Source organism: Crotalus tigris, unplaced genomic scaffold (assembly GCF_016545835.1).
Source record: "Crotalus tigris isolate CLP2741 ecotype Arizona unplaced genomic scaffold, ASM1654583v1 scf7180000017694.5664430, whole genome shotgun sequence".
NCBI lineage: Eukaryota > Metazoa > Chordata > Lepidosauria > Squamata > Viperidae > Crotalus > Crotalus tigris.
Genome location: NW_024096572.1, coordinates 616,740 through 631,393, shown reverse-complemented (window position 1 = coordinate 631,393; position 14,654 = coordinate 616,740). Strand labels below are relative to the sequence as shown.

Here is a 14,654-nt window from a genome sequence, read left to right as displayed (position 1 = left end):
TGAACCTGACTACTTCCACAGCCTATCCAAATTTTCAGTTCTTCATTTTCTTCCAAATACCTTAAAAGTGCAACTGTTTAGGACTTGACAACAACATATTGTTTGAAAAGGCTCTCAACCCACTTCTGCTCCCAGTTGCAAGTGGGGTAGGAGTCACCTCTCTGTGTTGAGGAGGCTTAGAAATATGGGGTTCCTGAATGCCCAGAGGAATTCTTTGTGCTTCCATAGAAGAAATGTCCAGATACATCCCACCATCTTCATCTCCACACATCTACACCACATGCTTCAAATAAACTCTTGGATAGAAATATAGGATCTGCAGGTTTGTGTGTATTTACAGTATGTGTAAGGGGAGGGGTCAATAGAACTTCTTTCTTCTCCTGCCAAATATATCCATAAATATATTGCAAGAACAGAGTTTAACCTGACCAGAAAAAATTAGCCCTTTAAGTAATTAACTTTCAGAATAGAAAATATCTATCAGTGCTTAATGTAAACATTACCTGCATCCACGTCTCCCAGAGCCTTTGGTAACTTTGGTATAACCTTCAGGACACCTGGTTTTATAATTAACAGAACAAGCTCCACATTTAGTTTTTATGGTAAAGATTATATCCTCATCACATCTCTGTCTTTCCTAAAGGATAGTGAGAAAGAGAGAGATAGGGAAATTAAAGACCATAACTGTGCTTTTAATAGCAGTTTGACATATCAATGTTCTATTTCATTTTATAGATGACTTCAAGGACGACAAGGAATACTGAACAAAAAGAAATAGTAAAGCAGCATTGGTCTACAACATTGTTCCAGTGTGGGATGGAATAAAGAAGGCTCTCATAAAGCCAGAAAAGAAGGCTCCATGTGCGTATTCCGGGGAACACTGTTCCAGAAAGGCTGAACCAAAAAGATCCTGTCTGTATACTTTCTAATCAGTTCTACTCTGATGCTGATCTCTGAGTATGATAATAGCCTAAAGAAACATGCAAATGAAGTAAATCCAAATTAGCTAGGGTTTAAAGTTAATACCATATTGCATTGGTCCAAGAAATATAGCCACAGTTCATACAGTTGGCCTTAGCCCTTAAATCAAGTTCTCATTTGTGTTTTGCATAAACTGAAAATTTCATAGAGTCTTCAAGGCCAACCCCAAGAATAGGACATTATGGCAATTTAGTTTGGGCACAGCCACATAATGTGCCACTGAAAAAGATTAATGTTCCTTAAATATTGGAGACTATTTTGGGGGAGACTATTTTTCCTGGAAAATTATTCCCAGTGGTTATTTTCTTTCTTTAAGCCACACTTAAATGGGGAAACATTTTTGTTGTATGACAACATCCTTCCTTGAATCATAGAATTAAAAGAGGCCAGTTAGGTCTTCAGCCTGAACCTCTTGCTTAGAAACAGGTTTTCTCAAGAGACAGAAAATATTTTTATCTGTTTCTGATTTTTTCCTGTAATTTTTCAGTTAGGTTTTTTTATTGTTTAATTTGGCATAGGTATAAGATCAGGATATAATTTCTCGGGATAAAATAAATAAATAAATATTTGCCTGAGAAAGGAAATGTTTTTTGCATTGAATTCAATTTTTTTTTTTTCTTCAGAGAAAAGTTCTCCAAGTCTCAGAAGGAGAAAATTCTTGAGCATCAAACTTCTCTGGAGACATCATAAACCAGTCTCATTCAACTTGGTTTACAAGCCTGACCCTTTACAGCTTTATTTGAAGTAAATTCTGTTTAAGAATACTTATTCCCAAGGAATAACTAAATTATAAATTAACTCAACTATGTTTGCAGACAGGGTAATAGAAATACTGATTTAAATAATTTATCTCTGATTTATCAGCCAGAAATTCCAGGCCTGAACTCTCGAATCATGCTCAAAATTCACTCCAAAGCCCTTGATGTATGACTACTTGGGGTAAAAAGTATGAATTTACACATAAGTTTCTGCTATCACCATAATATAAAACACTTCTTACCTGTTGAGTATTTTCCACAAGACTGATGGTATTTGTCATCACCAAAGATAGGAATATTGCAAGTGGCAATTGCTTTCTCATGATGAAGAAGAAATGGCTGTCAATGGACTCTATCACTGTGTTAATAGAACATCCCGAGATGCTGTTTTGTTCGGCTCTTCCACATCAGCAGATAGTGCCATTCAAACTTACATTCCTTTTCTTCTTCTCTTCCTGCAGTGAGCAAAGAATAGAGACCACACGAAACTTGATATTGGACAGGAAAAGCTTACCCCAAAGGCATGGGATAGTGGAAACACTTACAGCAAGCCCAGTTAACACTTCCTAACTGGCATCCTGCCTTATTTCACTCTATCAACTCTGCAGTTGTTGACAGCAGAGTTTCAAGGACAGAAGACCAAGTGTCAGTGACAGAAGATAACACTCTGGACACTTGTTTGGGAAAGTAGCTGTGACACAAAGTGTCACTCACAAATCTTTCTTAAATGGCAGTCAGAAAACCATTTGCCCTTGATTGAAGCTCTAAGTAACTGATGAGAAAATTTCCAGAGGTGAGAGAAATATATTTATGCTTTGGTTAAATGTACACAGTATTTGTTCAGTGATTCACCTTTTGATGATCCTTTATTGATTGACTTTTAAAGCTTCAACCAATATCAGGTTTGTAGTGTAATGATTGCATGTCTGATCTCATAAACCTCTTGTTTCTTTAAAAGTAAATCTCATTATATTAAGGTATAGTATAGGTGGTACCTTGCTCAGTAGTAATAACTACTGAGAGGGATCTTGGAGTCCTAGTTGACAATCACTTATATATGAGCCAGCAATGTGCTGCAGCTGCCAAAAAAGCCAACACAGTGCTAGGGTGCATTAGCAGAGGGATAGACTCAAGATCATGTGAAGTGTTAATACTTTACAATGCCTTGGTAAGGCCACACTTGGAATACTGTATCCAGTTTTGGTCACCACGATGTAAAAAAGATGTTGAGGCTCTAGAAAGAGTACAGAGAAGAGCAACAAAGGTGATTAGGGGACTGGAGGCTAAAACATAAGGAATTGGGTATGTCTAGTTTAATGAAGAGAAGGATAAGGGATGACATGATAGCAATGTTCCAATATTTCAGGGGCTGCCCCAAAGAAGAGGGAGTCAAAATATTTGCCAAAGCACCTGAAGGCAAGACAAGAAGCAATGGATGGAAACTAATCAAAGAGAGAAGCAACCTAGAACTAAGGAGAAATTTTCTGACAGTTAGAACAATTAATTAGTGGAACAACCTGCTTCCAGAAGTTGCAAATGCTCCAACAGTGGAAGTTTTAAAGAAGAGATTGGACAACCATTTGTCTGAAATGGAATAGGGTTTCCTGCCTGAGCAGCAGGTTGGACTAGATGACCTCCAAGTTCCCTTCCAACTTGATGATGATGATGATGATGTAGATGTAGGTACTGTCAGTTAATTATGCTACATCGCTCTATAGTCAGAACCACATATAATCTGGGTCCATATATTAAACCAAGGTGTGATTTGCTTGACTTTGACTTCATTAATACAGCTGTAGAAGTTTACAAATCATGCTTATTAGCTTAGCAAATGTGACTATTGCCAATTGTGGCTGCTCAATAAATTGTAATTTATAAAGACATGATTAAAGGTATGATTTAGTGTAAGATGCACACTGAAGTCCTGGTTGCTTATGCTACTTGCTGGAAAATAAATTAGTATATTTGATGATACTTTGCTGTAAGAAATATTCAATCAGACTGAAATAGGTTCAGAGAAATACAATAGGAACAATGAATAGAGTATACAGTAAGTGAAGTGTTACTAAGATAGGGGGAAATATCTGAAAATATTCAGCCTTGAAAAGAGGAGACGGAAGAAGAGATGTACTTGAAAGGATGTCGCCCAAGATGGAACCCAGGAGGCAGTTTATAAAATGTTGGATTTACCTCACTGGAAAGAAGATTCCAACTGAAATGTCCTAGCAATATGAGGAATTATACAGTAAAACCAATTATCTAGAAGAAAGTTGGTGGACTCCCCTTCTACTGGATTATGGTCAAGCTGAGACTTTTATACGTGCAGCAGGAAAGGTAAGGGAGAGTCATCAAATATATTCTTCTTTATTTGGTAAAGCATAAATCTACCTGTTTGATTCCAATAGTGACATGACAAAAAAAAATTCTGCCTGCCTGATCTGGTGTCAGTTATACTTCTGAGAAATCTGGAGATGTTTTATATCCATTCTAACTTCTGTGGAATAGTGTAACAGTATGTGGGAATGACTCTGGGAGACAGGAAATAGAATTAGAATAGAATAGAGTTGGAAGGGACCTTGGAGGTCTTCTAGCCCAGTCCTGTGCTCAAGCAGAAGAACCTATACCAGGTGTTAAACTCGCAACGTCACGTGACTGTTGTGAGGTATCACAACTTTTTTTCCATTGCCAGCAATGGGGTGGGCACAGTTTCACTATGATGTATCTGGCCTGCGGGCTGGCAGTTTGACACCCCTGACTTATACCATCTCAGACAGTCCAGTCTCTTCTTAAAAACCTCCAGTGATGGAGCACCCATGATTTCTGGAGGCAAGCTGTTCCACTGGTTAATTGTCCTCACGATTAGGAAGTTTCTCCTTAATTCCAGGTTGCTTCTCTCTTTGGTGAGTTTCCAACCATTGTTTCTTGGGAGGAGAGGAGCCAGGGCATGGTAGGAAAAGAGGCACCTTAGCCCATAGCAAGAATGGGGTGTGGCAAATGTCTCAGAAAAAAATCCTTGGATTTTTTGGGCTGTAAAAAAAATGATAGGGGATTTTGTTAATGTAATCTTAAAATAAAGGACAGCTAATACTTCTGGGTGTGCTTCTTGTCTAGATTACTGTAATTTGCAAGACTCAGTTAATGTGTGCTCTCCATAAAGTGGCATCAATTCTGGAAGGTTTCTTTGATGGCCCAAATCTCCTTGTTAAATCTATCTTTGGCTGGTAGTGTAGTAGCTGCTAAGAAACAATGTCCAGGGAAGAAGTTCCTTGAAAGCTCTGGAATAGATTGTAAAAATACAGTCCCCTAAATTAGAAGCACAGCAAAAAGTTAAATAAGATCAGGAGGATAGATGATGAATTAAGAAGTGAGTGGGAGAGCCGGTTTGAGTTGATGAGAAGTCTTTTTAAAGAGAACCTGCCCCCTTCTTATGGCTACTGCAATGGGAACTGCAAAGTTAGCAACTGATTTACAGCAAAAAATAGCAAAGCTCAATGCTGTATATGTCTTATTGTGTGGGAGGTTTCCTTTCCAAGACAAAATAGATTGCACCTTAGCTGGATCCTTCCAACTTTTATCAGAGGAAATATTGTTTTTCCAGAAGAAGATGTAATCACAGGAGTGATGACAAGGGAGAGCAGGATCTGGGTTTTTCCCTTTCCAAGCATGTCTGCACAGTTGAGACATTTGAAAGGCAAAGATATGGATTTGACATCCTGCAGGCTGTGAGTCTTGCAATAATAAAGTTCATATGATCCCAATGAATCAGTGGAAGGTGAATCTGTACTTAGGTGATGGTTACCAAAATTGGGAAGAGAGGCTAAATAGCCCTAACACCTATCTTGTGATAGGCAGTGGATTCATGGTTGGCGGTTGCTTAATTCATAGAATCCTTGAAAGTAAATTTCAAGTACATACCACATAATTTGTGTAGTTGTCCAAAGCTGTGCAGCTTTCTGGAGATATTTATGTCCATTCTAACTCTGCAGCTTTCTCAGTCCTTAGGCCAGTTACAAATCCTACCCAGACTCATCAACACATTGGTGAAATTATCTGGTTTTACAGAGAAGAAAAAGTCACTTTAAATGAGGAAAGCAGTGAATTTACTTGGATTCCGATCATATTTTTCTGGCAGAGAAATGGGGAACATGGTGTTGGATACCTGCAAATGGTGGCAACTGTCATCGTTTGAAAAAGTATTTGTCCTCTTTCATATTGTCTGAACTATGCATATCTTTGCTCCCAAATGTTGGCAGAACTTCACGAGCAAACAAGTAATACCAACATTCATAAACAAAGTCATCCAGTTTTCAAAGTCCTCCTGGTTCGGTCAATTCGATTAAAATGATAAGTAGGGCCATTTCTGTGAGGACTTGATTAAACAACCAGCAGAGAATACTTTTTCAAAAAAAAAAAGCTTTATATTTCCTGATTACTTGTACAAAGCCAAGAAACCTAGGAACTGATGTTATACATGGCTTGTTTTTCTTGTACCCCTGTTTTCTTTGCAAAGCTCACATTACTTTAGGGTCATAGTAATTTATTTCCTCTTATCCCATGTCAACCAGGATATCTCTCAGAGGGGCTAGAAACCAGGCACTTCCCTTTCCTGTGTAACGGTCAAGATGAAACCAAACAATAATCATTCTTTGACCATCACAACTGAAAAAGAAAACAAACAAACCAGCCCTTCTTCCCCCCCCCCCCCCCGAGATTTACAACATCTTTCCTTATCACCTACAACAGGGGTAGTCAACCTTGGCTCTGTTATGACTCATGGACTTCAACTCCCAGAATTCCCGAGCCAGCACACGAGTCATAAAAGAGCCAAGGTTGACTACCCCTGAGCTACAAAATTGGAGCATTTGTCAGAACATAGAGGTACCTTCAATCAGAGTGGCAGATGTAGGAAATGTTGGCATTCTTATAGTATTACAGACTACTTGAGAGGCACGAATAAAGGAGAATATTTGTAGCTAAGGATTGAAATGAGGGGTCCTTCGTGCTCTCTGAGCTTGATTGTTTTCTTGCAAACATTTCATTAGCCAGCACTGATGATGTTGCCTAGTTTGGATAATGAAATGTCTTCAAGAAAACAAGCAAGCTCAGAGAGCACCAAGGACCGTCTCATACCTGAAAAGCATAAACCTTTAGTAGTATTTAGGAAAAGATAACACTATACAGTTAAGCTCCAACTCACCACTGTTTGCTTAACAATGATTCAAATTAACGATAGCCTCCCAAAACATTAGTTAACACCTAAATTCAAACTTACAACTGTCACCTCACCCCACCCCCTGTGGTCATGTGATTGCAATTTGAGGGGTTGCAACTAGCTCACATTTACCTCCATTTGCAGTACTCCACAGTCATATGATCTTGATTTGCAATGGGTTTTGCCGATTTCTGGCAAAAAAAAATGCAATTGGTTAATGTGGATTCACATGTATGAGCACATGACTTAAGAACATGATAAAAATGGTCACAAAATTGGATCGGATGGTAATGATTTGACTTATGATTGCAAGAAATGATGATGGAAATACCAGCCCCAATTGGGATCATAAGTGGAGGACTATATGTTTAATGATTATGTCCAGGAGAGCAAAGGCTCCCTTTGGACAATTTCTCCTGCAGCCTTCATTTTTTTTCTCTTGGAACCTCAATCAATGCAGGTTGGCTTGAGATAGGATTTTCCATTTATGTTTTCCATATTTCTACACTGGAGGCACTATGGAAAATGAACATGGTTATTCCCTATGTGGGTCAGAGTGCCCTTTGTATATAGCCTTGCTAGACTTCCCTCCTCCTCCTGGTGTGGAAGATGCTCTTGAGAAGAAATTTTGCTATGGATCCCCTCAAACTTACCTCCAACTCTAACTACTAGCTCTGTCTCTCCTTTCAGAGACTATTTATCTGTAAATTATATGTAAGGCTTTCCTGGATGTTCTGGCAAAGCCAATGTCCAGAGGGATGTGTTTGATATTGAAGCCAGCATTTTTGAAAAAAAAAAAGATCTTGTCACTGTAATGAAGGTGGCCATCTTCTGACTGATATAGAAAACTGAGATCCATCATAATTGAGACTAACTTCTCTTAGGAAAACCAATCAACTCCTTGATCCCCTTTGCTTCTCATGAAAAGGAGGAGTGTGGATACAATCAGTGCAATAGTGAGAACATGCTGATGGCCATCCATTCCCAACTTCTAATCTTATGTGGAAACTTAAGCAGGCCCCAAAATTGGTTTCTACATGATTTATCAATATTATCTGCATGCCATAAAAATTAAGTATCAATTATGAAAATAAACTTTGTACTTTTAATTGCATTTAATTGTATTTCCTTTCTCCATTTTTCTCTCTTTGCTGGAGATACTGCTGTTGAGTACATGTTGAGAGAGTCAATATTTGAATATGGGCCTAAATATTGTGATCCCCCCAACTCAGTTTAATAAAGTATAAGGTAGGCACTGTGCAATCCTTTTATTTGCATAAACCCAGGTACGTTTCTACAAACCCACTTCTATGACTGCCAAAGTATTAAACAGTTATTAAGATCCCTTGAACAAGTCTGTGTTGGAAAGGAACAAAATCGCTATTAACCACTTGTACTTTTCAGGAAAGGAGAACACAGAATAATGGAGTGTTGTGTCGGGAGGTGGCTGGAGGTAAGTCAGAAGGGAATAAATCAGAAAGGAAACAGAAGGAAAGGAAAGGAAACTGGAACCCATCTATCTTCCTAAACTATACCTTTGCCAATCAGCAGAACATAACAGAAAGATAGTAGGGCAATTATAGTATTTTGTGCTGAAGCAAACTGGAAAATAAGCCATTCTGTGATACTGGAAACATGCCTAGGAGGTTGTTACATTTCCTATAGTTCCACTCTCCAAGTCTTTGAAAAAAAAGGTAAAAAACAAAAAGTAAGAAAATCAAGCAGAGCTAGAGTCATTTTAAACACAAGTTGCATCTACTTGGAGATGCAGAGCCTGATATTCTGCATAATAGGAGGCAACTTTGAATATATTTGTGTGTGTGTGTGTGTGAGAGAGAGAGAGAGAGAGAATATATTTGTGTGTATGTGTGTGTGTGTGAGAGAGAGAGAGAGAGAGAATGACTGAGGGGCAGAATGAATGAATTCTGAGAAGCCCATTGGAAGTCTCGGGGTGGAGCTGCAGATGGTATGCTGAGGAATGTCGGTATCTGCTGGAGCCCACAGCTTTTCATCAGCATTAATGAGGAAGAAAGCAAAGACAGCTGACCGGGCAGAGAATACGCTCATGGGGCACCCAGCTGATGGTGGTGCAGCCTGTCAGTCAAGGGGTGGTCTTATCCACAGATTAGATCCTTTCAGCGGCTTCTGTGGCATATTTGCCCCCCCTTTTTTTTCTTAAAAGGCTCTCTCAGCTGGTGAAATTGCAGACAAAAGGCAGCTCAATTCAAAGCAATAATGCAGAAGGCATTGCTGAGGAAGGACATTCAGAGGAGCTGGATCAGTCAGGCAAGCATGGCTGAGACAATGCAGAAGATCACCGGCCGCAGTGCAGAGATCTGAAGGGAATGTGGTGATTAGGCTCCAAGGTGCCCATTCTGTTCCTCTGACCTAAAGTCAGGGGAGAAAAGGGTCTTATTCACACATGAAGCACAAATGAGTCATCAAGTGTGTTTCCCAACTCCTACCTAAGATATGTGGTTCATATATACTTATATGAAATCATTTAAGCTGATGTGGTATTTCCAGATGGGGGTTTTATTGTGCAGACACCTCATTCTGTAGTTTCTCAGCTTTGACAACTTGGATGGATGAACTTCAATTCCCAGAATTCCCCAGGCTTTGGGGAGTTGGGGTCCACTGATCTTAAAGCTGCCAAAGTTGAGAAACAGTGCTGTTGAGGCTGAGATGTCATCACCAATTGTATCTAGACCTTGTACTATATGCTTTCCCACAGCATCAAAAAAAATCTTTCTTTTTTCCCTGATAAACAGGGAATGTTGAAACAGCTTATTAATATACTTCGACTACGATGTTAGAAGGTCTTCCTGTGGAAGTATCCTAATTTATTTACACAGAAAAGGGGCCTGTCAGCACCTTTTTTCTCTTGGGAGCTACAATTCATCTTCTTGGCTGTTCACTGAACTACAGCACAGAAAATCTGTGGTTGTGTTCCTAAATGCAGATTGAAAATGCCAAAATGGTAAAAAGAAATGCAGAAACAATATCACAGTCATCCGTTAAGAGCAGAAGCTTCCTTAGCAGTAGTTGCACACCCACCATCAAGGGGGACATTTTGAACACTCACTCTTCTTCTAGAATTCTCTTCAATGGCTATGGTGACTGTGGACTTCTGGGATTTGAAGTCCACACACTTGGAAATTGCTAAGGTTAGGAAGCATTGCCTCAGTATTATTCTTGTGGCATAAGAAAGAGTGTTAGTTTGGTGTAGCAATTAAGGCATCAGGCTAGAAACCAGGAGACTCTGATTTTTAGTCATGTTTCAGGCACAAATCTAGCTGTGTAACCTTGGGCCAATCATTCTTACTCAACCCTAGAAAGGAAGCAATAGTAAATCACTTCTGAAAAATCTTAAGAAAACTTCAAAGACTTGTCCAAGAGAATTGAACAGAAGAAAATACAAAAACAAATAGAGTTTTATTATTGAAGAAGCCCTTGGTTCTGGGATTTTTTTTTGGGGGGGGGGGAGGAGAGAATATTCCTAGGAGCCTTCATGTACTCAGTTCTTCCTCTCCCTGTAGATTCCACTATTAGGGTAGGGATTCGTTTGCTGTGTTCAGTATACTGAACTAGAAATTAGCCAATCACATGGTAACTGTTGGGAGTCTATTGGGAAAAATTTATGGTTTACTGTGCCACTTAACTCCATAAAATTGGATTAAATTAATTGTGATTGAAGCATGCTGTGCAAATCCAGCTGGTGTTGAAGATTGGGCTACTGGAGCTGGAGAGCAATATATATCTCCAGATGGAATTTCTTCTGGAATTGAATTCTAGCAGTCAGTTAGCCAAGCCCGCAGATGCTCCAAGTCTTGATAACCTCAACTCTTCTCATTCCAACATTCTCCTCTGCTTTTCTCTTCCTATATGGGGCACCTCAAGCAACATTTTCTTCTGCCACACCTCTGTTTCTCCTGTCCCCATCCTGCCTCTCAGTGCTGTCCTAGTGCTCTTAGCAGAATGCGTCAGTGGTGCAGATATCTAGACAAAAAATGAAGACTGTGGCAGGTAAAATAAGATGTATCAGCTTTAGTACTGGTCAGACAAAATATGTTTTACTTAGAAGTGTGGGGACTTTTTGGTATGAACTTTTACAATGATGTCTAATGTTTAATTATGTATTCTCACCACATCTAGTGCTGATGTTTCTCATGGTTGGGATGTATTGTTTTAGCTTGGGAATCATAGGTGATTGGTTTTAGCTGTTGTTCTAATCTTTGTATACTATCCAGGTTCAATCTTGTGAGATAGGTGGCCATACCATTCTATTATTCAACCCATCCATCTTCCATTCACCTTTGCTTTGTGTGTATGTGTGTGTGTGTGTGTGTGTGTGTGTGTGTGTGTATGTACACACAATGCTTCCCCTATACTCTTTCCTCTTTCCTGTTTGCATGCCAGCCCACCCTAACTTTAGCTGTAAAGGGTAGAAAGGCAGCGTGACCTTCCTTCCTATCTCAATCATCCAACAGAGGAGATTATTCAGAGGAAGAAGCTTGTAAGTCACAGTCACTGACTCCTTTTTTACAAACTAAATATTTATCTTTTGTGGTTTTAATGTTTTTAATGCTATAAGCCATTTAGATTCGCTTTGAAATGAGATGGGTGGCAAATAAAACAACCAAACAAACCAAGTTGGACTACTGTACATAGCTACACAGAGAAACATATGCATCAAAAGTCAGCTGTTAGTTAAAATAAGTGCTGTTTTTCTAAAAATGAAAGTGATCGGTTAGGTCAGTGGTGGCGAACCTATGGCACGGGTGCCAGAGGCGGCACTTGGAGCCCTCTCTGTGGGCACACATGCCATTGCTCCAGCCTTGCCTCTGCCCGTGACTCCCTCCTCAACAGAGTCTCCCTGGAGGAGAATCGCCCCTGAGCGTGGCCCACGCTGAGCAGCGCAGCCAAGGACATGGCGGCCAGGCAGTGTAAACAAGACTCTGCCCTCACGCCCTAATGTGCACAGTTGATGCTGCAGGAGTGGGCAGAGGGCGTGGCTGCCGTGGCGCTGCTGGGCTACCTGGGCGGGCCCTGGAGGCGGTGAGTGGCCCTGCAGGCAGGCAAGGTGGGGTGGAGCGGGGGCAGGGGCAGGGTAGGGGGTGGAGCAGGGGCGGGGCCAGTTTTTGAGCACTCGGTCTCTAAAAGGTTTGCCATCACTGGGTTAGGTGGTTCCTCTTTTTGGAGACACAGATACTTGGAAAATATTTTGCACTTATTTCTTAATAGTATAAATCCTGAGAAATAAAGGAATAAGTGAGACCATATTGTAGGGCTTCGCTACGGAGTTATTTTTCAGGAAAGACTAATCTACCCAGATAGAACTGCAGAATCTGATGTTATTACCCACCTACCCCTTGACCCCCTTGCAGACCCTCTGAGGGTCTAGCACCTTCGAGAGTGCCAGTAGCAGCTGGGTAATTGGAGTCAAATAACCTTGCCTTTAGGGTCTCATATTTACTGAAGGAAAATCACTTAAAATCACTGTGTTAAAATTCTTGCTAACAATTGAGAAACCAAAATGGTCTCTGCTCAGTGTTAAATTCAGTAAATCCAGCCATAAAGAATCCAGTTTCATTTGGAATTTGCAGCGTTTGGTGCTCTTCAGTCCCAATGTCTCTCAGAAAAGGCAGAAGAGTTTTGCAACTCTGCACTCCTTGTCAGATTTATTTTTATTTTAATACTGACTATCTGAACATTTTGCTTCCAAATTCTCCTGGTGCAGGTCTGGACCTCTTCGGAAAAAGAAAAAGCCCCCCCCCACAACTGTTTATATCACAGTCTTTTTCTTTTTAATGAAATTTCCTCAGGTTATTTATAACATCAGATGTTGTCATCTTGGTAGACTGAAAATTTGGAACTCTTTTCCTCATTTTTCCTGAAAGTGTTGATTATGCAGAGCTTAAAGTAGCCTGATAATCTGCTGATAATTCTCTGAGTATGGACATATCCTGACTGCCATCACTCAAGCTAATTTTATTTCCACAATCTTCTTTCCCGTCATTTTACTCAGCAATGTTTGCAGAGCTGGATAATTTCTCATAGATTTTAAAATTATATTTCCTCTCCTCCCTTCCCCTCCCCTTCCAAAAATAGCTAGGAACCATTGATTTCCCATAATTTTTTTTTGAAACACCAAATTGCAATGAAAAAAAGCCTTAAATATTTATAGCAGCTATATTATTGGGTAAATATTCTGCTTGGGGATTCAGCTCTATATTTCCTTGTTCTAATTCTCAAATCAGAAAGTGCTTTAAAAAAAAGCTTTCATAAATGGTTGAATCTGGTATTTCATGTTATTCTGTTTTTATCTTACTATCATTTTGTCTTATTATTGAAATAAATTATTTCAATAACTTTTTATTATATGGTATCTTTTCAGTATAAAGGAGAAAGTGCCACTTTTCAGGGATGCCACCAGTGACTACCTAGTTTAGGCAGGGTTTTTTTTCTCAAAGAACGCCCAGAACGGAGTTCTGGCACCTTTTTTGGATGGAACCTTGTAGGGTAGGCAAGGCGGGTTGTATGATGTGTGTGAGTTCTGGCACCTTTTTTTTTTTTTTACAAAAAAAGCACTGAGTTTAGGTAATAAAATGTCTGCAAGAAAGCAACCAAGTTCAGAGAGCAGCAAGGAACCCTCATTTCATTCCTGAGCTGCAAATATTCTCCTTTATTGATATCATTTGGCTGTCTGTCCATCTCCGTATATCCACCAGATGGCAGTAGAATAAAAGCAATTGGATTAAATTGCGGTAGAACCTAGTGTTTTCTGGCGCCTTCTCCTTTGTTGTAAAAATCGGTAATAAACTTATTTGTGCTTCTTTGCTCAACAATCAAGGAAAGTAGACCTATGCTCTTGGGATTAAAAGCTAAAGTTACAGATTGAAGAAAATGGGTCTTGCTGGCTGATAAGAAATTTCTAAACACCATATTCAGGCAATGTCTTTATTGGGATCAACTACGTATTTAGCGTTGTAGACAAGATTTTCAGAACTTCAAGGACTTGGAAAAAGCCATTTTTAAGCCATCAAGTCAAGTCCTCCCTCCTAGGATGTAAATTCATCCATGTTTGTCCATTTCCTGCTTCAACAGATCCACTATCATGTATGTAGGTTTTCAGAGATGCTTAGTTTTAGTGTAAGAGTAGGAAACCTGTTGCCCAAGTTCTCTTTCTGCAGCTATCCTGTGACCATTATATCTCAAAACTGATGAAAGCTTTCTGATCTTTTCAGTTGGAGATCAGATGGATTCTGTAATACATAATCTCTAGAACACAGAATAATAGAGTTGGAAGGGACCTTGGAGGTCTTCTCGCCCAACCTTCTGCTCGAACAGGAGACCTTATACCATTTCAGACAAATGTTGTCCAGTCTCTTTTTGAAAGCCTCCAGTGATGGAACACAACTTCTGAATACAACCTATTCCATTGGCTGATTGGTTTTACCATTAGGAAATTTCTCTTTACTTCTAGGTTGCTTCTCTCTTTAGTTAGTTTCCATCCATTGTTTCTTGTCTTGCGTTTTGATACTTTGGGAAATAGTTTGATCCCCTCGTCTTTGTAGGAGCCCCTCAAATATTGGAAATATGCATCATGTCTCCCCTAGTCCTTCTTTTCATTAGACTAGACATACCCAATTCCTGTAAACTTCTTCATATGTTTTAACCTCCAGTCCCCTAATCATTTATGT

General features: G+C 39.6%; 1 protein-coding gene across 1 annotated transcript in view; it reads right to left on the bottom strand.

Moving 5' to 3' along the window:
- Nucleotides 1-2,303, bottom strand: part of STAB2 (stabilin 2) — a 99,982-nt gene extending 97,679 nt beyond the window's left edge. The window contains exons 1-3 of the mRNA XM_039338192.1: nt 2,285-2,303; nt 1,982-2,194; nt 504-637 (exon numbers count right to left, since the gene is read on the bottom strand). Of these exons, the coding sequence (XP_039194126.1) occupies nt 504-637; nt 1,982-2,062 (215 nt within the window). The 5' untranslated portion in view covers nt 2,063-2,194; nt 2,285-2,303. The remainder of the gene's footprint in view (nt 1-503; nt 638-1,981; nt 2,195-2,284) is intronic.
- Nucleotides 2,304-14,654: the final 12,351 nt, after the last annotated feature.